General features: G+C 42.5%; 1 protein-coding gene across 2 annotated transcripts in view; it reads left to right on the forward strand.

Moving 5' to 3' along the window:
- Window positions 1-350: 350 nt before the first annotated feature.
- fgd5a (FYVE, RhoGEF and PH domain containing 5a) overlaps window positions 351-22,630 on the forward strand; it is a 32,064-nt gene continuing 9,784 nt past the window's right edge. For both annotated transcript variants that reach the window (XM_010748527.3, XM_019255828.2), the window contains exons 1-12: window positions 351-637; window positions 2,617-5,350; window positions 11,489-11,606; window positions 12,547-12,605; window positions 12,928-12,958; window positions 15,720-15,871; window positions 16,410-16,566; window positions 20,936-21,026; window positions 21,262-21,312; window positions 21,513-21,571; window positions 22,340-22,411; window positions 22,560-22,628. In XM_010748527.3, coding sequence (XP_010746829.3) covers window positions 628-637; window positions 2,617-5,350; window positions 11,489-11,606; window positions 12,547-12,605; window positions 12,928-12,958; window positions 15,720-15,871; window positions 16,410-16,566; window positions 20,936-21,026; window positions 21,262-21,312; window positions 21,513-21,571; window positions 22,340-22,411; window positions 22,560-22,628 — 3,603 coding nt within the window. In that variant the 5' untranslated portion in view covers window positions 351-627. The remainder of the gene's footprint in view (window positions 638-2,616; window positions 5,351-11,488; window positions 11,607-12,546; window positions 12,606-12,927; window positions 12,959-15,719; window positions 15,872-16,409; window positions 16,567-20,935; window positions 21,027-21,261; window positions 21,313-21,512; window positions 21,572-22,339; window positions 22,412-22,559; window positions 22,629-22,630) is intronic.

Raw genomic sequence — 22,630 nt, forward strand, 5'->3', positions numbered from 1 at the left:
ATGTGCCATGCACCAAAACATGGACAAATGTGATTTGAAAAAATAAAACTCTCTATGTAGATTTCAAGCTGTCCATCAGCACAATGAAACATTGGATTCTAGCAGAAGTCTCCTTTCTGCCTCTGGAATATGGCATCGTTTCACACATCTGTGGAGCAGTGTACTGACACAAAACATGACCAGATGTGAATATAAAACTTGTGCTCTGTGTGCAAAAAAAAACAAACATCCGTAGTAACTGAGATATCATGATGTGCAATGCAAAACTGAAACAAATACAGAGTGGGTTTAGTCCGCGCCGTGCTGTAGTCCTGCCTCAGGAAGCGCCAAGCAGCACCTCCCGTTTCCACACAAGAGCGCACCAGTTTACTGTAGCATCAGCACTGGAGATGCACGCCGGTTGAGAGCTCAGCTGCGACTCTGCGCACACAGGCGTCTTCTATAAGTAGACTCTCACTGGAGAGTAAAGAACAAGACAGCATGCTCTTCAACTCTCTCTTTACCACTTGATTTTCCCGCAATGTGTTTGTATTTGGATTAAGTTTCCACGTCATTTCGAGGGACGCGGACAGTGTGGGGGGAAACATGAGGAATACTGTCGGTTCCCGTGGATGATGATGTCCCACAATGAACGCAGGTTGGTAGTTTGTTGTTTTCTGTTCGTGTCAAAGAGTCCAGAAACCAAACTGTACATGTTTTACTGCAAACAAAGTGGCGCGGGGCTGATTGAGTGTGTGTTAATGTGTGTGTTTCTGTGTGACTGATGGGGGCGGTGTTAATTAATACAATTCAGTAAAATCTGTCTTATTTTAATCTGGTCTTATTTTCCTCATATTTTACATACAAATTGTTTCAAATCCAATGCAATTTGATGCAACCTGCTAGTGTTTGAAATGTTAATGTTAAAATATTTTCATAGGTAAAATGAAATATTAATATTAAATTAAAATCAGAGCTATATATTATTATTATTATTATTATTATTATTATTATTATTATTATTATTATTCAACTCGGCGTACTTACGTTATTTCGATAATACCAATGCAGGTGGGTTGAATTTCATATACAGAAGTGTGGTGTGAGTTTAGTAAAAGTTGCATTCCAGTCCACACTGAGGAAATGTTATATTCTAGGATTAGTAGTAGTGATAGATTATAGGATTATAATCCATAAATGTGGAAGCAGACAATGCCATTGTTCTATATAGAAGGTCACCTGTCTTGCAAATGCAGTGTTCTGTGAATTGAGAACTGCGAAACTGAAAAGAAGTTGCAGATTTGTGTGATTTCTGTCTTTAAAGATAATAAACTTGTGACTTTGGAGTTTAGTTGTTAAGACTTGATGGGTAACATTTCATCATGAGGACACAGTCTGAAATCATATCCTGTAAGTTTGGCACAGACAAGGTCCCTGTGTCTTTCTCTTCCTTTGTTTTTCAAACATTTGTTGTAATTGAATTCTTGTTGCATAATTCATATCCTGTTGTTTGCAGTTGGGTGCTTTGTCAGACTGGAACCCATGTTTTCTCTCCCAGTTTTATTGTTCTTTGACGTACTCAGAGGACCTTTTTTTAGAAAAAAAAAAAAGTTTGTGCTCATATGTGTGTGGTTGTGTGTGTGTTTCTGCATGAGTAAGGTTCATGAGAATCGGGGAAGAATGACGAGAAGGAAGTCCATTTGTGTTGTGAAAATCTGTACTCCTAGAGAGGTTCATGGAGGAGTGATGGGGGGCCATGCTGTTAATGTCCTTCCCCCATGGACATCCTGTGTGGAGTCCTTCAAGAAGGCTCAGCTGGAGTAGTTAATGAACCTAGAATCTAAAATTCAGAGAGTGGTGACATATAGACAGCAAAAGGTATATGTAAAGACAGAAAGCTATGTATCGTTTCATTAAAAAAATATTTATATTAGAGTAATGTCTAGAGAGAGACAATGAGAGAGATAGAGAAAGCACTCAGAGATAGCCAGAGTGCACACAGGGTTTAATAGGATGTGCGTCAGGGCAGGTACTAAATAACAGGAAGAGACAAGGGGTGTACACACTTTGTTAAGTATGGGTGTGTTTCATGACAATACTAAATTTTATAAGCAGTGCTTTTTAATGACTTCAAAGTTTTTAACACTTAACTGTAAGGTAAGGTCTAGATGCAAAAGCAAGTTAAAAATAGGATGTTGTGATTACAGATGACAGCTGCCTAATCATCCTTCATGATGCCATGTCAGTACAGATATGGTATTTTGGGGGTAATATAATATCTTATTTTAAAAGTTTTTGATTAAAATTAGCCCATCGTTTATTAAATATGATTCTGCTGTAAGCGTCCAACCTGCATGTGTCATTTCCCAGACAGGGAGATGTTATTGTTCCTCCTCTAAGTACCCTGTGGCTCTGTTGTTTTTCCTGCTGATAATGTCCCCTGCACCATTCTGCATGTCACTGACTATTGTATAGGACTTGACTTCCTCTTAGCATTCTATACCAAAACAGGACCCACATATTTATCCCTCATGTGAGCTTAGATATTATGTAAAACAGAAAACAAACCAAATGAAATGAAAGTATTATTGAATGTTTCTTACATTTTTTAAATGAACTTTTACTCTCTTTACACAGATTTCCAAAATTCACTGCAAGTTCCTCGACCAAAGGTCCGCAGTCATCTGACCATAAAAGTGCAGTCCAAACTGATGTCCAGGCCGTGTCCATCTGTCCATGGTCCAAAACCTCCTGTTGCGCCCAAACCAAGACCCCTGTATGTGCCTCACAAACACAGGGAGCCCTGCCCCTCACAGAGCCTGAGTAACGGAGACCTGGCTCATTTAGATGGAGAGACGGAGGATCTCCATGATATGGCTGAGGGTAATCAGGACAAAGAGGAGAAAAGTGAGGCAGAGGATGGAGTTAATGACAATGGTATAGGACCCAATGATAAAGACAACATAGTAGAAGGACAAATTGAGGAGGAAACCGAAAAGGAGGTAGACATATTAGATAATGATCGCGACAGCATTGGCTCTGAGGACACAATCAAAGCAGATGATGGTTCAATTGTTGACACTACTGAGGATGAAAACACTGACAATGACTTGAACCAGCCTGAAGGTGGCAATCACACTGATGATGACAATACATCAACACCCGCACTTCCTCCTGCTGACAGGGAGGATGAAAGAGGAGAAGAAACAGAAGAGGAGGAACAGAGTTGTAGTGAAAACAATGAAATACTTTGTGACTCAGCAGGACACTCAGATGTAGAGGAAGAAGTCCTTGACCAGTCACACAGTCGAGGTGATACAGGCAATGATACTGGGCATAATGATGTGGACAGTGAGGACTGTGTGCACTGTCCTGAGGAGACTGAGCTGGAAGCTGGAGGATTTGCATTTGGATTCAGTGTGCTTCCAACTGTAACTGAGGAGTATCCCTATGATGTGATTGGCCCCACAGATGATGCTAGTTCTACATGTGAATCATGTGACCCAGCTGAAACAGGGGATGCAGAGGTATGGCAACCAGAACGGGCTACCAAGGACCTGTCTGGCTGTTTCAGATTCACATCCAGCACTGAGGATGTGTTTGGACCTTATTCGGTCATTGAAGCTGTTCCAGCAAATTTGGCAGATACTGCTGACCCAGAGTGGAGTCAGGATGACACTGATGACATACCTTCAAATGAAATGCAAACAGCAAGTGCTTCTAACCAGGAACCTTACTATGTGTCATCAAATGATGTGGACAAGCTAGATGATAAGCAAACCCTCTCAGAACAGGAGGAAACCGAGGAAGTCAATGATCAGTCAAATCAGCACAAAGACAAAGCAAAGGACAGTGAGTCAGCAGATGAATATGCAGACATTGACGATTCACTCTGCATTAAAGCAGATGAGCAGTGTGTCTCATCGGAGGATTATGTCGAGATAGGTGATGAAGATGAAGAGGAGGAAACAGAAAAGAAACATATCAAAGGAAAAAGTGCAAAAGAGAGAACTGCTAAACGAGAGCAGGCCTTCCTCAGCCAGCGAGCAAGCTGTCAGCCTCGCCTAAGGTTGTGCAACATCACTGTGCCAACAGACCTGGACCTGGGCCGCACCCCCGAGCTCACCAACAGGGTGGTGTTTGCCCACACCACTGAGGCCTTTGAAGAGGACATTGAGGAACTGGACTGCCATATTGTGCCTTACTATGAAGACACAGACTCTGACAGCGAAGAGCATATATACGAAGAAGCTGGGTTTGACTCAGAAGGGGAGAACTTTGTGACACTTGATCGGAAGACTATTGTCACACGATCACGCTCTTATTCTGGGAAAGTTCCGGGTTACGTCCCAGAAACTGTACCAGAGGAGACAGGGACGGAGTACCAGACTCATGACTACTGCACAGTGGCCTTGGATAAGACCAATGAACCTCTTAGCCATTCACAGCAGCCTGGGGTCAACAATCTGATCCCATCTATGAAGTCTCGCCGCTTCTTGTTATATTCCCGATCTGCAGAGGGTACAGAATTGTCTTTGACCACTCCCACAGAGATCGGCCATTCTCTAAAGGATGACATAAGAATAAGAAGGAAAGATGATACTCTTTCACTTCCGTGTGTCATAACATCTTCTGGAAGTTTCTCTCAGCGTAGCCATCAATCATCCAGTGGTGTTTCCACGCCAACCTCTCTAGTGGACATTCCACCACCCTTTGAGCTGGCATACATTACCAAAAGACCAGTCACCAAGAGTTCTCCATCTCTCCTGATCCAGCATGAACCCAATGACATACCTAAGAAGAAAAAGTCTTCCTTCAAGCGCTTTCTGGCACTTAAGTTCAAAAAGAAAACAGATTCGAAGGGTTTTAGTGATGGAAGTGTCCGCTCTTCGCGTTCTTCCTCCGAGTCCAGCCACCACGGCCCAGTAAGAGTCATAGAGCTTGATCGCAGAAGCAATGGCAGCTCTCCTCAGCTTCAGTCTCATATAGTGAACCCCCAACAGCGTCCTTTAGACCTGCCATCCTCCTTTGTCCACCATCAGAGAAGAAAATCTTATGGCAGAGGCGTCTCCAGAGTGGAATCCTTTGAGGAGCGTTCTCGACGCTCCGCCATGCCACTGCCTTTGACCAAACCTCGCTCCATCTCTTTCCCCAGTGCAGACACCTCAGACTATGAAAACATCCCAGCCATGAGCTCAGACTATGAGAACATCCAGATCCCAGGCAGACCCACCAGATCCCACACTGTGACTGAGTTTTTTGAGGACCCAAGCCGCAGTACAGTTCAGTGCAATGAGAATGATGGCTATGTGGATATGAACAGTTTCACTGGGATTGACAGCAAACCCCAGCCAAAAGACGATACTGAAAGGTATAGTAAAATCTCAATAAATGATTTTGTGTCATCTCAAGAAAGGATTGATTGCCAGAACCCATCTAATGATATGTAGCCATATAGATGCTTTTATTTGCCCCTTTCTCTAAAAGGTCTGATGCCAACTTATGGTGGTTGGTGGACACACACAAGCTTTATATACCTAGACACAAAACAATGCAGGTGAATCGGATTTTGTTTGTGGTGCTCATAGCACTTCTTCAGTGCTATGGCCATCCCAAATGAAATTCCATTCACCTCCATTATATTGGGGTTGAAGCAAAAATGTCAGGGGCAGATATCTCAAAATATGGGCAATTAAAATCAAACATATCTACATCGCTAGACACCACAAAATGATCCGTAATTATCAACAGTATCCATGACTATGATTACAAGTTAGTCAAACAATATATCAGTTGATTGACAGGAAATTAATTGGCAACTGTTTTGATAATGAGTCTTAAACCATTTATCACCAAAGATGCTGAATGCTGTCTTTTTCGTTCACTTACTCTTTAAATAGTAATATTTGCTGGTTTTCTTAGTCTCATCTGTAATGGTTATTTGAACATATTAAGGTTTAAGGCTGCTGGACAGAAAAAACAAGCTATGTGAAGATATGACTCTGGGAACAAGGGATAGTCATTACACTTTTTTCCACACACATTTTCTGACATTTTATAACCAAAGCAATTAATCAATAGATTAAAGGCACATGAACCAATAATCAAAACAGTTTGCAGCCTAATTGCATGCTATTTTTTTATATTTTCTTATATGTGGCAGTATTTAAGTGTAGAAACTAAACATATCCTTTATGTTCAGTTCGTAGTCTAAAGAAGAAATAAGAGTGTTTATCTCTGGAATCTTAAAATAGTCCAGAGTTGTGAGACCTGGACCTATCTGCAGCAAAGGGCAATCTCAAGCCCTGAACGGCAGACTAATATTCTTACAGTGTATCTTAGATGAGCAGAGGGTACCTGGCTGAGTAGAATCAGGTCTCCCTCTTGTAGGAAGGTGTTCAGTGAAAGACGAGCAGCCTGCTGTGTCAGGCATCACTGGCTCTGGGAAGACGGACAATGCTTGTGGGAGAGCTTACTCCTGTTTTTCATTTGGTGAATTTAGAGGTCACATCTGGTGCGGCTGCTTCCTCTGCAAGTCTGAGGTGATAGAACAGGTAATGACAATTGGGTAGCTCGCTGAGCGCAGGTTATTCACATTGGAGATAGTCATTATGTGCGGCAATTAAAAGTGGAAAAAGTGTGGGGGAGTTCCTTTCACACAAGAAAGTTGAGACGGGTGAGGGAAAAGGTGAGAGAACAAGGGGAGCCGATGTGTGAAGAGAAGGTGCAGACGAGTAAGAAAACAAAGAGTATAGCGATAAAGTAATATAAAGGAGGGGGAGGGGAAAGTGAGAACAGCAGAAAGGGAACAAGAGCAGTTCTGGTGTAATTGCTCTCCTGTACCTGACACTTATGGTTAAGTTTAGGAGGGCTTTTATTAAAGTAGCCCTCTCCCGAGTGTTCCTCTTTCATTGGACCCTAGAGGGGCGACTGGATTTACTGCAGTGTGTGATAGAGTGAGGAATCGCCGTGGTCAGACTGTACCAAATTACCCCGGCCTGTGCCACAGCTCCAGTCACTGTAGGCCACAGTCTTTCCCCAGTCTTAATAAAATAGTTGTGTTTGATGACCTGTGTGTAGTCAAAGAGACAGGCCATTACCAAGAGCTTCTTAAAAGGCTTAGGATAATCTTGGGACAAAATACTTCTTCTTTTTATTTCTGATGGTGCCCTATATAATTCATGTGCAGCTACTATTTTCCACAACTCTTTTGCCTATGTAGAAAAGGTTTCAGCTCACAGCTCGTATAAATTATACAACGAGGTGGTAACTTTTCACTCATTCTTGCTGCACAGAATAAGTGAAAAGTTACCACCTCGCCTCTCTTTATCTCCATTGTATTTTAAACTATACATATGTCAACATTTGAAACGTGTCCATTTCCCAAACAAAGGTCCCTCAGTGAGGACTGTTTTTGTTGTGGCTCATTGTGTTGTGGAGGTCTCTCTCCACTCACAATGATGCAAATAACCTGAACCTAAATCTGTCCTGACACCTCGCCTTCGGTGCATTCCCCCCGGAGATGCTTCTGTTGCCAGGGCCACTCTTTAGTGTGTGTATACAGGGATGTTTTATGTTTATTTGAGTGTGAGCGCATGTATGTGTGCACATGTTTGCCCACAATATAAATCATGTGTAGTCAGTGTAGGTGTTTGTACAGGCCATTGTGTGTACATCTTACCCTAAATTCTAAGCTTGACATTGCTGCCGTCCTGGGCTGTGTGGCTGATGTTAGCTGATGATGACAGTGATTTATAGAGAACACATTCAAGAGTCAACATGGTTTTAGTTCCACAGAGGGAAAGGTGGATTTTTGTGGAGAGAAAAATGACTGAATTGCCCCACAGTGCTACACACAAAAGGATCGTGCTTACAGTAGCAGACATGCATTTTAAGGAGTGTTCACAAAGCTGCTGTGCCACAAGCTTGGCTTGTTCCACTTGTGTGATTAATGTGTAGCACCATTCACACACTGCTTCTGCGTGAGCATTCAGGCTAAGCTAAGAGACATGTTCATTAGCAAGCTACCGTAGTGTACAATGGAAAAAGAAAAGGCACACTAATGATTCATCACAAACCTAACCAAGGTATTTGTTTGTGTGTGTGCATATATGTGCATACACACTAAGTTACAACTCAGTGCTGCTTTATCAAAGATGAGGCTCCAGCAGAGTATGCAGTCTCAGCAAGATTGTCCTTGCCAAGTAGCCATGTAGGAGCAAATGAGTGTTGAAATAGGCGTTTTAGCAAAAAAAAAAAGCTCAGGATTTGTGATTGTGCTCAACTCAGAGCCCATTAGGTGTTCTTTATGTCAACTTTAAGCAGTTCCAGGTAGACTTACAACAGTAAGGCTATGTGCACCCCTATAGTGGTGTGTCCAGTAAGATACTGCTTATGCATGCAACATTGTACATCTCTAGCTTTCCCTTTGGGGTCAGTTTTACTTCAAACAGTTAAACATGAACCTCTGTAGAGTGATGACAAAGGCCTGCCATGCCGCCCAACAGCCCCTCCACCCACTTTTATGTTAGTGTTAGTAGTGATGAGGGAGCCATCTTAAGTACATTGTTGTACTGGGTGTTGGCTGTGTGCTGTGTGGCGAGGTGGTGGACAGGGTGTGTCGTTGGCTCGCCAGGTCTGGTGCCAGGCGCTCTGAGGTCATTGCCAGGTCATCCCCGGGGAGGAAGTGTCCAGCCTAGGAGCTTCCCACCACGCTGTTTACAGGAAATGCAGGACGAGGGCGGGGCTCTGGCAGTAGGTGGAGACAGGGGAAGACAGATAGGATGACGGCAGGAGAAGGGGGTCACTGTGGTGGGGTGGAGGTTCCCAGACTCTCCCTTGAACAACAAGATGAGGTGTGGTCCTGTCAGGAATGTCAGGTCTGCTGTTATTGTTGCTCCAGTTTGTCAGGAATGCCTCAAGCCTCCCACTTCATAAATACGAAAAGTGCTGTTATGGCATAGAGGATAAATCAACTGAAAACAAGTTAGCAGAGGTTATAACACAGTTGCATATTTGGCCCTGAATCACAGCCTGTCACATGATGTTGGGTTAATATTATCCAAAGTCGTCTTCCACCTCATTACAGATGAGGCAGCAGCAGCCTTCACAAATCACTTTATCAAACACTTCACAACAGATGCAGCACAATAGCCACAGGCTATGTGTAATCATCATCACTAAAAGCAGCAAACAGTTTAAAACTGCTTCCATTCTCTTAATCCCCTCCATTAGTATCCCAATCCTCTATAGTTAGCTGGCTAATGAACCCATTCAGCTGATCCTACTTCCTATAATAGTGCCATTACAAATGGAAAAGGCCTGTCGGATTGCGCCTAATATATATTTTAATACTCAATGTTTGGCTCAATTGAATTACATATTACAAGCATCGTCAAATTTGTAGGAGACTGGTAGAATCCATGTCTTTTCACATCCATTGTGTCCTCTTCTGAATTTGACACAGTAGATTTAACCTTGCCGTGTTATATAAGACATTGCATTTGGCTGGCACAATAGCATTGCCAATGGTCTTGTAAAGGGGCTTCACATATTACCATATTGTAATATCACATATTTGCAGATTTAAATATAGAAGTATTATATGAAGATGACTGCAGCTAAACAAAGGTATGTCTGGGATTATTTTTTTATATATAGGAAAATGGGCTACGTTGGTATAGTAGAATTCCAAGTGAGATGTAAATTAAAGAAGAAATTATTTAAATGTAACTAAAATGAAAAATATAAATTGTTTTTTTGTTTTTTTTGCACACAATATTCCACCGCAGCACAAATGTTTTCAGAGGCTGTGCTGTTGATGGTGCAGAGTGCAAAGGTGAAGGTGAGAATCTGCAGCACATTTCTCTTGGACATATGAAAGAATTCCCCTCACTCATAGAATAAATCAAAGCTTAAGAAAGAGTTCAAAGAAGAACCATCCCTCCTGCTCTCTTTCCTTCACAACATCACCCAGAAGCCCACACTAGGGTGACCTATCTACTCTGAGGTCAAACATGAGTAATGGCCTGTAGGTGCTTTCTTCAGCCCACCCAACAGTGCTATGGGTGTGTGTGCGGGTGGTGTAGTGTGAACCTCATGAAGTATGAGTGTGTCTGAATGGAAATGAAGTCCAGTGGGGTAACTCTGTTAACCTTTGGTCTCCTAATAGTCGTCTACTCTGTGCACACACAGGACGGTTTAAGGTATTAGGATCAACATTCATGATTATTTGTAAAATGCCAGAAAGCCAAATCTCACAATTGAGGACCTGAAACCAGAGAATTGTCTGTCAGCTAATCCATTAATCAGCTAATATCTGCTGCTCCACAGAGGAACATCTGTAAGGTTATTTGGTAATAAACCTCTTTACAGAACACTTTAATCTAATGTATTCTTTGTATTCCTGTGTCAAAACTTGAGAATTCACAGCAGTGATCAAGTTTAAAATCTTTTTTTAGTTTAATGTAACACCTCTCAGTACCATAGAATCAAAGTAAATTCAAAATTTTAATCCATTATGCATGGTAAGGTAGAAATTCGTTATAGAAAAGGCAGATAGTATATCAGCTTCGCTTAACGAGTGTCCCAAAGGTTTATTTTTCCTTTAACACCACAAGCCAGTTTAACTTGCCAAGTATTAGTGTCATTGTATGCCTCATTGCAGTACCTGTAGTATTCTAAATCCATTCTCTAGTAGAACTTAAAGAATAAAAAAAGTGTTCTTTAGGCAGTGAATATTTATTGTGCTGTAAGTGTACACCACTTATGTTCTATGTATGACATACTGCACAAAGAACCAGCTTTCATACTGATACCGGTGGTGAACTTTGTGTGTTATGAAACTTTTCCATTAGTTGTCTCAATAGATAACAAGTATTCTCAAAGAAGCTAAAGGACAAGCTGTCTTGTCATATACTGTGGGTGCTTTGAGAATACTTGTTATCCGGTTATAATCCTGCCAGTGTGAATTTGGTCAAACATGCTGTATGGGTTTTAATGGGCCAGAGGACATTAATAATTACCACAGGTAGCATTGAAAGGGATTATATATGAAATGACCTAAAACGTGCCCCCCTCAGGTACAGACACAAAAGGATTACTAGTGTACAAACACAACTGTGCCATCTGTGAGAAGAGCGAATTATGAAAGGCATTACGGTGTGCCACTAGAGGACTCTATGTGAGGAGTTGAAATGCTCAGAGACACACACAGGAAAAGGAAAAACATATATTTACAGAGGACTAGGAGTGTTGCTTAGTGCTTTGAGAATATGCTGCTGCAAAGATAGTATACATCGGATTTTTACAGTAAATGTGCTATCTGAAATGTGTGTCCTCAATGCCTCCTGGCTTTCTTATGTGAAAATATACAGCGTCTTGACTTATGATGGAGGTAACGCTATTAAACTCATGCTATTTTGTAGATACTGTTATTGTATTAAATATTCATATTTCAGTACCAGTGCAGCTTTGCTGTATTCATAGTGTCTTTTCTTTCCTTTGCCAGTGCCTACACGGAGCCTTTCCCAATGAACCCTGTCTCTGTTGGGCTGTCAGCAGACGAGGACCACGGGCGTACCTCAGAGGAGGAAGAGGGCGTGGCAGAGCAAGGTTATGACCGACAGGTGAGATTTGGGGTACAGAGACAAATGGAAGCAGGGTACAGGTTAGTTAATTCAAACCTCTAGGCGACCAACTGGTCCAGCATATGCTGCAAGGGTCATGTTGAACGCATGTGGTAGATTTGAATAATGACTATAAAATAATACAATTAAATGCTCCGTGGGACATGCACAGGTCTAGAATGATCCATTTGATATGTGGGACTTACATATTACAGATTGAACATTATGCTAGTTGAAATGTATCACCTCAAACTCCCCAGACTCCCGTACAGTAAAAGGCAGCCATTTTACAGTAGCTCAGAGATGGATCCCACCCTTCCTGCTGCTACCACAATAATATCAGGCCTCTGCTCCCATCATGTGGCACACATTTCCTTGTTTTCTTCTTCAAAGAAAAAGAAATACAATAAACTGAAGGAAAAACAGAGAGGAAGAGGACCAGGGAGACCAGGAGTGTTTTGGTTTTATTTCGAGGAAATAAGGATCAGTGTTAATGCTGTATTTGTGAAATGCCCCACATAGGAAAAAATAACACTGATAAAGCACAGGAGCTTTGCTGGTAAACCCCTAAATGGCGTCAATGTTATGTTATGGCTCGGATGTTTTGAGACCCTGTGATTAGCCTCTAAATCAATGGGCAGCATTGTTGTCACCACACACACAGCCTCTCATACATAATGCATCTGAATTTAAAAGTCCCGTATTTGAGAAAGCCTTCATGTCTATGCTGCACTGTAATGAAATAATCAGTCTTATCTTGACAGCAGAAATCTAGCCAAAAAAAAATGTGAATTTGCTTTTTTCGCAACTCTCCTTGGCTGCTGTACTCGTAGCTGTAGCTGCTCCTATTAATGTTTCAGAAGCATAAGTGCCCACAGAGAGCCTTTAAACATTAGCTGTGTTCATTCATCTCCCACTGTTCTCCCTCCCTGTCACCTAGATTGATGGCCGATCCCGAGCTTTCTACGTCGCCAAAGAGCTCGTCGACTCAGAGAGACTGTGAGCATCCGCATGCAAGGATTTCCCCATTTGCACACTTCCCCCGCATGTCATTACACACAAACATGTGGCATTCAAATTTTTGTCTGCTCTCCTATGCCTTGCAACTGTATCTCTCCTGCTCCTACACCAATTCATCGAGCTACATGTGGAGAAACTGACAAAAAAGCCAATTACACAAATGTCTTCTGTACACCAGCCTTCTGATTTGCCAGCTACACACTTAAATGAGTAGAAATATTAACATATTTGTGTAGAAGGTTGTAAATTCCTTTTCACTGTTTTATAAGAACTTATTTTTTATCTCTTTTTTGTTTTCTAGGCATGTCAGTGCCCTCAAGTACCTTCAAGAGGTAAGAAAGCCTTCACTGTGTGTTCATATAAGCTTTCAATGTCTCCTGCTTCAAGGCCTATTAAACTTTCTTGAAAACCTCCTGATAACATCATATCCTGTGTGTCTGCTCCTCAGTCTCTGTCTCCCTCCTCTCCTCCTCCCCCCTGCTGTAAGCCTCTGCTCAGGTTTATCAGTGTTGTTGCAGCACGATCTAGTTCCTGGTCTTGACAAAGTTGACATGTTGTCCGCTGGTGTGGTCAGTTGTAAGATGACGCAGCGTGGGTCCACGCTTGCTGATGCTGTCCTGCCCTGTATCCTTACTCAACTGATATGTGTACTCCGATACTCAGGCAGCTCAACTGGCTATCTGCCACCTAAAGGTCACAAAAAAGGGCCTTGTTATGTTGAATGCATTGCATGAGCTCCTTATGGCCAGGTTGGGCTTAAAAATTGAGTATTTTCCTCTCGATAGAGTAATGAGTGTAGTTAATACAGGATAGAGGATTTAAAGGTGAGCTGGGGTAAGCCTCTCGAGGTCGACCATGCATCACAGCCGACTGTTGTCATCTGTTTCCATCATTTCTCACTCGCTGCCTGTCAACAAGACCACGTCCCCGCAGAGTTAAGAGCAAAGAAAGTGTCGAAAATACCACCAGTACCAAATAAAACTGTAAAAACAATTATTTAATTTGAATCAAAAAGGAAAGTCAGGGACGAGAGATGTCACGTATTTTGCAGAATGGTAAGAGAGAGTTGCTATTAAGGTGATGGTTGCTTGTACAAATCAGAGTCATTGAACCCAGAGAAGCCCATCAGTCAGCCTGTACCTTATAACCTTGAAAAAGGTCATAACCTGAATTCCTTATGTATGCCCTCTCATCATGATTTATGAAAGCCTGCTGTGTAGTACAAAAGCAGCCGATTTGTGTAATTTGTAATTTGATATCATTAAACAGCAGCTAATGCAAATATTATACAACGGACCACTCTCATAATCATAAATCTGCAATCTCATCATGATGCTCAGTTATACTAATTAGCTGCTGCATGCACAGACAGAAACATACGCTGCAAGTCAATAAGGACATCAATGCTACAGAAGTGACATTTTGACAGTAATGTAGCCCGTACTATTAAATATTTTTTTCAGCATAAATGATCTCTTTTTACAATTTCTCTTTTTTAAGGGCACTGAGTAACCTTGGCTCACACTCCTCTTCGGTGTTACAAAACCACTTAATTGAATCTTTTTGTCACCTTTCAAAGGTGACATTGAGTGCTTTTTCTTCATGCTGTTGAATAATGCATAGGTACAGTGTTATACAGTGTTATTATTCTTCGAATTTCAAACAGTGATGTGTCGAGATGTGTGTCACTGTTTGATGCAGACTGATGTCATGTCATAATTAGCATGAAACTGAGAAATTTAGCTGGGAAACACTCCAGCGGCACAACATGCACAAACACACAGTTTGGGGGGGAAAAAAACAGGAGCAGCGTTAAGCGAGAGGCACACATGAGCTATTGTTCCATTGTTTGATAAGGAATAACAAGAATACAAAGAATTTCCAGATCCTGTCTCCACATAGGAAGGGAGGCCTTGCTCGTCTTCTAAAGGACTTTCCCTACAACAGCTTCGACGTATGAGGCTCAGTTTGTAACACGTGACCTCTGAGCAGATTCTCTGTGCCGAGTTATGACCGAGCATGACTTGCCCGCTCACCCAACTGCTTAACGTTGCTTTTTGACCTGTCTTACGTGAGGAAAATAGGGATAGACCGGCGAGATTGAGAGTAGAGCTCCTCTCATCCATGGATCTGAGTGTGTATGTATGTGTGTTACCTGGGAGACAGAGTCAACCAGATCCTTCACAGTAACTGTTCCTCTCCTCGGCAGACTTGATGAATGTTAACTCATACCTGATCGATTGTGCATGATGAACAGTATGTTCAGAAGCGCCCAGTGTCACCACATTATCTTGAGGCCGACTGGGACAGCTCTATTTGTTTTATGTCTGCGCTTTACTCTGAACTGGAATAGATGGGCTTCACACACTTATCCCTTATAGACACACAGCAAGGCGTTATATATGATCCTTGTTTGTCAGACAGCTCTGCCCAAAGAGAGAACTAAGGTTTTTTTTAAAAGCATGTTGACGCCTCCTAACGAGTCCCCTAGTTTCATCTGTTTTTTGTCTTCATTTGCTGAGCAGATAAATAATCTCCACCCTGCTTTTTCACTCCTATGTGCCATAACTCCTTATATTAGTCCTCTTAGTCACTGACATTCCAGCTATTAATGCCTGTTGCTTATGTTTTATGTGTGCTGAATGGACTTCAATGGACCCAAGTTCATTGTATATCAGTGAATTTGTAGGTTCTTGTCTAGAGAGACATGAAAAGTGGGGACTATACACAAAGCCGCATTGTGTCATTGAGCACCAAGGTCGTTATGCAACAACACCTGGTGTGTAACTCTTGTGCAAGCAGTGCTGCCTTTCCTGAATGCCTGGACAGAGCCCAACGTGGCGGGAAGGCACTGAGGTGTTTTGAAGGGAGGGTGGCAGGAAGGATGTTTAGGAGGATCTGACCTTCCTTCCTTCCATTTTTCTCCCCTCCTTCATTCCTCTCTATACCTTTCATTTCTCCTGCTCTCTCTCCCCTCCTCCTTTCATCCTAATGACCATTTCCTACATTCCTCTCTCTTTTGCACGTTTTTTTTTTCTGCTCACACTTTTATCTTATTGAAAATCCTGTTTTTTCTCTCTCTCTCTCATGCAGGACTTTAGGTCAGCAGTGACAGAGACGGAAGGTGAGGAAGGGGACCCTGTGTTGGAGGAGCAGAGGTTAGGAGAGATATTGGGTGTACTTCCCCAGGTCTACGCCCTCCACAGCAGCATCCTTACTGAGCTGGAGGAACGCATCAGTCAGTGGTAAGAACCACTTCCTTGGAGATTACCTTGTGCTGTTTTACGTTCAGTTTTCATACAACAGAGTAATGCAGTATAAATGAGTAAAGAGACTTCCACTATGGTCATAATTCAATCTTCACTGAGGTCAAAATAATTACTCTACACTATCCTATCCCTGCTTTAAAATTCATACAATAATACAAAGGGTCATTTTTCAACTGAGACACCTTGCATGGCAGCTAGTGCCACCTCATTAAAATGGTTTTTAATATTAATCAACTTCTCGGTCCTTTAGAAAATCTGCTTTAAAGCATTGATGGTGTACTTTTCACATCCTTAAACTGGGGCTATTTTAGTTTGAATACTTTGACACTTTGGGATTGTCTGCACACTAAATGTAAGACTAGCATAAAACTGGAAGCAAGAGGAAACAGCAAGTCTGGCTTTAGCCAAAGGTTGGTTGGAGGAAAGTGGTTACAACAAAAAGAAATCAATGACACTCTCATAAAACCACAGCATAGTGATTGATAATATATTTAATCTCTGACATTCCTTCTAGGGAGGAGAGCCAAAGGGTAGTAGATGTGATCCTGTCACGTCGGGAGGACTTTGGGGTGTTTGACACCTATATCTCGGAGTATGATCGCAGCATGTCCTTACTTGAGGAGAGCTGCAGGAACAACAAGGCTTTCGCCACCATCGTCAAGAAATTTGAGGTAAAACCCTGAACAGACAGACTAGAATCTTATTATTATTATTATTAGATAAGGCAGCTCTTAATCGTGTCTCTAGCCAACAATTACGGTAGTCTTTTTGGCTAGTCCCATTTTCTTCATGTGTTTATTATTTTACTAAGCATACTGCATGTTGGTTGGGAGCTGGACTTTTTTTGACAGTCACATATTCACATATCAGGTTCTGTTTCCATGTTTGTGGAGTGATACTGAAGCCTTGTGGGTGTTTCCAAGGAGCAGAGATCGGACTTGGTATTTCCCCTGGCACCCACTCAGCGTCTCTCAACTTAGATTTTGTCACCCAGCTTCCACCGGGAAATAATGGCCTTTCTAAACCCCTCTCTATCCCGCTCCCCTCCATAGGATTGACCTTTCCACTGTCATTCTCGCATATTTCATACCCACTCAACACCAAAAACTCATTCTTTGTCCAGCGTGGATCTCTTCATCCTTGATGATCCTCCCTGGAGAGCGGGGAAGGGAGAATTGGGTTACAAGATCAAAATTCAGCAAAAGCTCATTCTAAAACCATTGCAGTGGTCCACAGACTGGCTCACTTAATCAATGCTATATGCTTATGTTGATTAGAAATGGGCAGGGTCCATAATTAAATGATCTGAGAAGATTTACCAACCAAAAACAATTTTTACCGGCCAGGAAACTGCATCATGCGTTATTTCACTAAAAATCACGTTTTCTGGTTCCTTTCTGCCTCATACTTTAGCCAGGATCTCAGGGCTCCTGTGGGAATAGTGATCATTCACTGCACTCTTCTGCAATACGAATGATACGGTGGACAGTGAGGGTACACTGTGATTCTAAAATTATTTACCGGCCAGTGACCAATTTATTTTTGTGCCAAATCCAAAATTAACTTGCTTTTGGCGATTGTCGGATGTTAATTTTGGACCCTGGGAGTGGATTTAGTCCCAGCTGGTAACAACACAATTGACCATTTTTAACTAAAAGACTGGCTATTAAGAGAGCCTATAGATAAGAGAGATACTCTACACTCCACAGAGATACAGCAATAGATTTCTCATTTACATGCGGTTGAGTCCTGGTCTATAAAATTGATTCACAGTTTACAAGAATTAAAACCTCTGTGTAGCAGCATACAGGCCACTCTGAATAAAAAAATAGACAAAAGGATTTCTTCTTATTTAGTCTAGTAATTACACTAAACTGTAATCTAATTATTGTTTACTAATTAAAAAGAGTTCACATACAACTTAAGAGCTTCAGTTTGCGTTGTGAAAATGTCTTTTCCAGGCTAAAGTTTGGGTTTCACAAAGTTAAGTATTCAACTCAGCCCCTCTCTCCCCAAATGTACACATTACCAGTTCCATGCTGTAGCCTGGTCCACTGTAAGTGGTTCCAGGCGTTTCTAGTTTGATAAGAAAACCGAACGGACAAGGTACCAACTGTCTGCACTCATGAATATTCAGCAGCAGCTGCCCCTTCCTAGTAAAACTTTAGTGGAGTTAATGTAAATAGAAGGGAGTGGAGGTGAGAGATGAGCATTCTAAACCATCACCGTGTTCAGTAAACACTGACCTTTAGTATCTTATAGCACGCTTTCACACTTGGTATACGGCAGACAATAATTTAGCTCTTCTTAACCTTGATCAAAGTCAATAATGTGCCACTTAATTTTAGCCTCATGAAGTTAATATTCCTCTATTTTCTCACATCATAAACCACTAAGTGTTATCTGGAGTAGCCATAAATGGATTGATTTGCAAAGAAAGGTAAACGCACGAGACAATATCATCTGATCTAAGAACACAAGTATATTCTCCATAGAAAGGTTGGTTTAGAATAAAAATTGGGTTATGTTTTTTTCATACTCCTCACTTGTGTCAATGTTATGGCTGTGATTCATCTTACACCTCTAAAATTAACACCCAGAGGCATATTCAATAACCTTTTCTCGGTCCACTGGCAGATTCGCCACACCTGCCACTGTCTATACACACTGTATATTGTATTTACATTTCTCATATTGCATATGGGCCTATAATATGGGGTCTGTCCTCCCACCCTGCCATACCAGGTCATTGTGTCTGCGTGTGATGGATGCTGTAGTGAATCAGAGCACTGCCGTGGGAATTGCAGGGTGTGTGTGACCCCACTGTAATGAGAGAGAAGGAGGGCCGAGGGAGAGCAAGTAGGAGCGTACGGGTCATGAGATACACTATACCTACTACTGAGAGGGACAGCGGTCATTTATCTGCTGGCTGTGACACTTCACAAGTCATTATACTTCATGGGAGTGGAAATACTGATCTGAATGTTTTCATGTACCCCTACTTTAAGCTACTGCAAATGTAAAACGGCTCATTCTTCACCAATAGCTGCTGATTTAGAGTCTTACTCTGTCTCTAGCTTTAAACCGTTACCTCCCTCAAGACCTCCTTTTCTTCTTTACCCTCCTGCTGCTCCGCCTTTATTTCTACAAGCCAAAGTCCAGCAGTATAAGTGGTAGTAATTTCATTGTGGATGTGGTGATGACAGTGATGAAGTAGCCACAGACCCTGATCAGATCAGAGCTAGACCCTTACAGGATTAAAGCCTCCTCTCCACAGCCAGTCGCTTGTTTACCGCACCATCTATAAACATTGGCCGACACAGTGCGGTGTGTGTGTGTGTGTGTGTGTGTGCGTGTGGTTGTGTGTGTTCAAGTTTGTCGCCCCCTTTGTGCCTCTGTGTATTTGTGTCTGATTGTTTTGCACGGGCATGTCCATACACAAATTGTGTGGATCCTGTGAAACTGGTTTTCATGAAATCTCTTTCCAAAGCACTCCAGCTTGGATTGATATTCATGTCATTGCCTGTGTTTGTGTAAAGCCTGTGTGTTTCCTCTTGTGCAAGAAGCCCAGGAGGAGAGGAGGAGGCTGTGCAGCAGGTGGACAGAGAGCGATAGAGAGAGAGAACGATGGAGTGAATTCCTTGTAAAGGCAGCTGGGCAATGAGGCAGACAGAAGCTAATTAGGGAAGCAGCCTCCTTTACAACTCCCCAATTAGATCAGTTGTTCGTGTGTGTGCGTGCGCGCGTGTGCGCACAGGCGGCAAATCAGCTGGCCGTGACAGAGTCTGAAAGGTGTGTTTGTTTGTCCGTGCACGTGTGTGTGTATGTGTTTATCTCCCAGCACGAGGCATCACTCGCTCCCCTCTTCTCTCCTCCTTCATTTGGCTCACTCACCCAAACAAACCCCACGCTAATTACCAGCTCTGGAAAGCCACTTCTTCCGAACAAGTGTCAATTGGATGACAATTTCCAAGCGACACTTGAGGAGAGCGGATGTTCTGAAGCCAAGCAGTTTTAATAATGGAGAGCTGGTTATTATTGTACTTGATGCATCATGCAGTGATCAGGAGAGAGGAGGAAAGAGGGGAGGGGGGCAGGAAACTGAGATCGAAGCTGAGGAGAAGAAAAAGAAATAGAAACAAAGAGAAAGTGAGTATTTGTGAAGCTCATTAAAAGAGGCAACAGCTCTCTGTTTTACTTTTTGGTTCCTGGACTCCAGACAGTGATAATGTAGACAAAGAGTTGTGTGTTTAAGTCGCATCACACCCCTCCTCTTTGCAGGCCTAATCAGTGTTATCTCATCATCAGCCCAAGGTCTATGTGTGTTCATATCGGCTTGTGTGTAAATATCAATAGTATATCACGTGTGTGTGTCTGTGTGTGTGTTTTTGAATGTGTCTGAGACGAGCTAAGTGCGTGTCTGTGCGGCTTCTTGTGTGTGTTCGTGTGTATGTGTGTGCAGTGTAAATAAGATGAAGATGCTGTTTCCCGCAGGGTGCTATCTGTGCCTCTTTAATGTAGGATAGGTCTTCATTGGATTAGAAAAGACTGTGTGTGTGTGTGTGTGTGTGTGTGTGTGTGTGTGCACCCAGTCCCCCGTTGCTCCTCTACCGCTCAGGGCATAAATACTTGTCACAGACAATTAGATCCTGATTGATTTTCTAAAGCTCTCTTTGATTGTGCCAGTTTCTGTCCCCTTTCACCTGCAAATGACTACTCGGAGAAGAAGAATGGGAGTTGTTCTGGGTTTTTTTGTGTGCAGGAAAGATGTGTGAAGGTCAGCCAGTCCAACATTGTTCCCTTGGTCACTTGCGACCTTGACTTGCAACGTTGCATTAAAGAGGTCATCCTCATTTAGAAGACACAGAGCTGTGCTTTTGTGGGTACAGTTCAGGGACAGCCAGGGGTCTATCAGTGGGACATCACATTAGCGAAGATTTTTATTTCAGCAATTTAGGTAGATAAACAGTTAAACACTGTTTACCTAATAAAAACATTTTGTGTGTGTGTGTGTGTGTGTGTGTGTGTGTGTGTGTGCAGACAAGAAGCCCAGAAGAAGCTGAAGTCCCACTGAAACACCAGCTGCTGCAGGTTATAGTGAGAGTGCTTCAGTATCGAATGCTACTCACAGGTAACGCACACACTTTGAAGCAATCCCATTTCATTTTTGCTGAATTGTGGCCATTGTGGCCAGTGGTAGCAACATTAGTTAACAGTAGCCACTCTCACTTTTAAATATTATTATATTGTGGATTATGCGTGCACCAAACACGTAGCACTTTACAGACAGTTCAAAATTGTCACCGTTTTTCAAACTGTATTTAAATTCAGTGTCATATTTTTCATGTTTTCTGTGTCTTCTCCAGACTACCTGAACAACCTCTCTCCTGATTCTAAAGAATACGAGGACACACAAGGTAAACCTGCAGAATGGAGCCCTGTGATATTCATAAGCCATAATAGCGATGTCTTTTCAGTAGTCAAAGACATGCTGACACATAGACACTGCAGCTGCTCGACATGGATCAGGACCGACTTGTTAAGTCACAGTCACTGTGTGTCTTTATTGAATTCAGTTCCGCATAAATCTCTCTCTTTCTCTCTGTTTGTGTTGCAGCTGCCTTGGTGATCGTGTCCGAGGTGGCAGACCAGGCCAATGACAATCTGAAACAGGGGGTGAGTTTACTCTGGATACACTCCATGTGTTTGTAACATTCAGATCGCTTAGCTCCTGTTGAGTTTGACATATTCACAGCCCAGCACGCCGTCATTGAGACACGTCTTTATATTCCGCCTGGCAATGAAAGAGCAATTTTGAGATGGAGATGAAGCGTGAAGAAGTTAGACAGCTGAGGTTTTTCCAGTGTATGAATCGCTCTTCTAAATAAAATGCTGGAGTGAAGAAAAAAGGCCTATCCCTCTTTGGCACCAGCCTCCACAGCTTGTTGATTAACGCAAGGGCTGAGGGAAGATGATGTCATCAGGACGTCCCAGGTGTATCATCACAAAGGGAGCAGTGTAAGGGTGGACATGACTTAAACTCCCCCTCAAACATGAGCAGTTCATGGAGCTAATTTACCCTCCCCCCACTGTCTTTCTCGCCTCTCACTGTCAAGATCCCCTGTGCCTCACTTTGGCTTCCCTCCTCTGTTTATCACACTTGCCTTTTTCCCCTCTTCTGCACATGCACAAGCACTGACACACACACACACACACACACACACACACACACACACACACACACACACACACACACACACAAGACTGTCAGACAGTGGAAACACAGGCTCCCTCTATCTCTGCTCCCCCCCTATTCAGTTTTCACTATCACATCCCTTTCCGTCGCCCTCCCTTTCATTCATGGACAAACAGGGACAGTTTCATTCTCTTCCGTCCATCACTGGATAATCTTCCTCCATCTCTGTGCTCTGTCTGCTCTCTCAGGAGAACCTACTGCGCCTGGTCCACATAGAGTACAGCGTAAAGGGAAAGAGGGACCTCCTGAAGCCTGGGAGGGTGAGCACCAAACACAGCAACACACTGTTCTGTAATAACACATGAATAACAGTGTTTGAAGGCCATCACAGGGTCTATAACATAGTTGACATAAGCAACATTTGACATGTCTTTCCAACGCTTTTTTTGTGGTCTTTTCTTTCGGCAGATGTTTGTCAAAGAGGGCACACTCATGAAGGTCTCGAAGAAAAGCAGGCAGCCTCGACACTTGTTTCTGGT

Source organism: Larimichthys crocea, chromosome VI, assembly GCF_000972845.2.
Source record: "Larimichthys crocea isolate SSNF chromosome VI, L_crocea_2.0, whole genome shotgun sequence".
Taxonomy (NCBI): Eukaryota; Metazoa; Chordata; class Actinopteri; family Sciaenidae; genus Larimichthys; species Larimichthys crocea.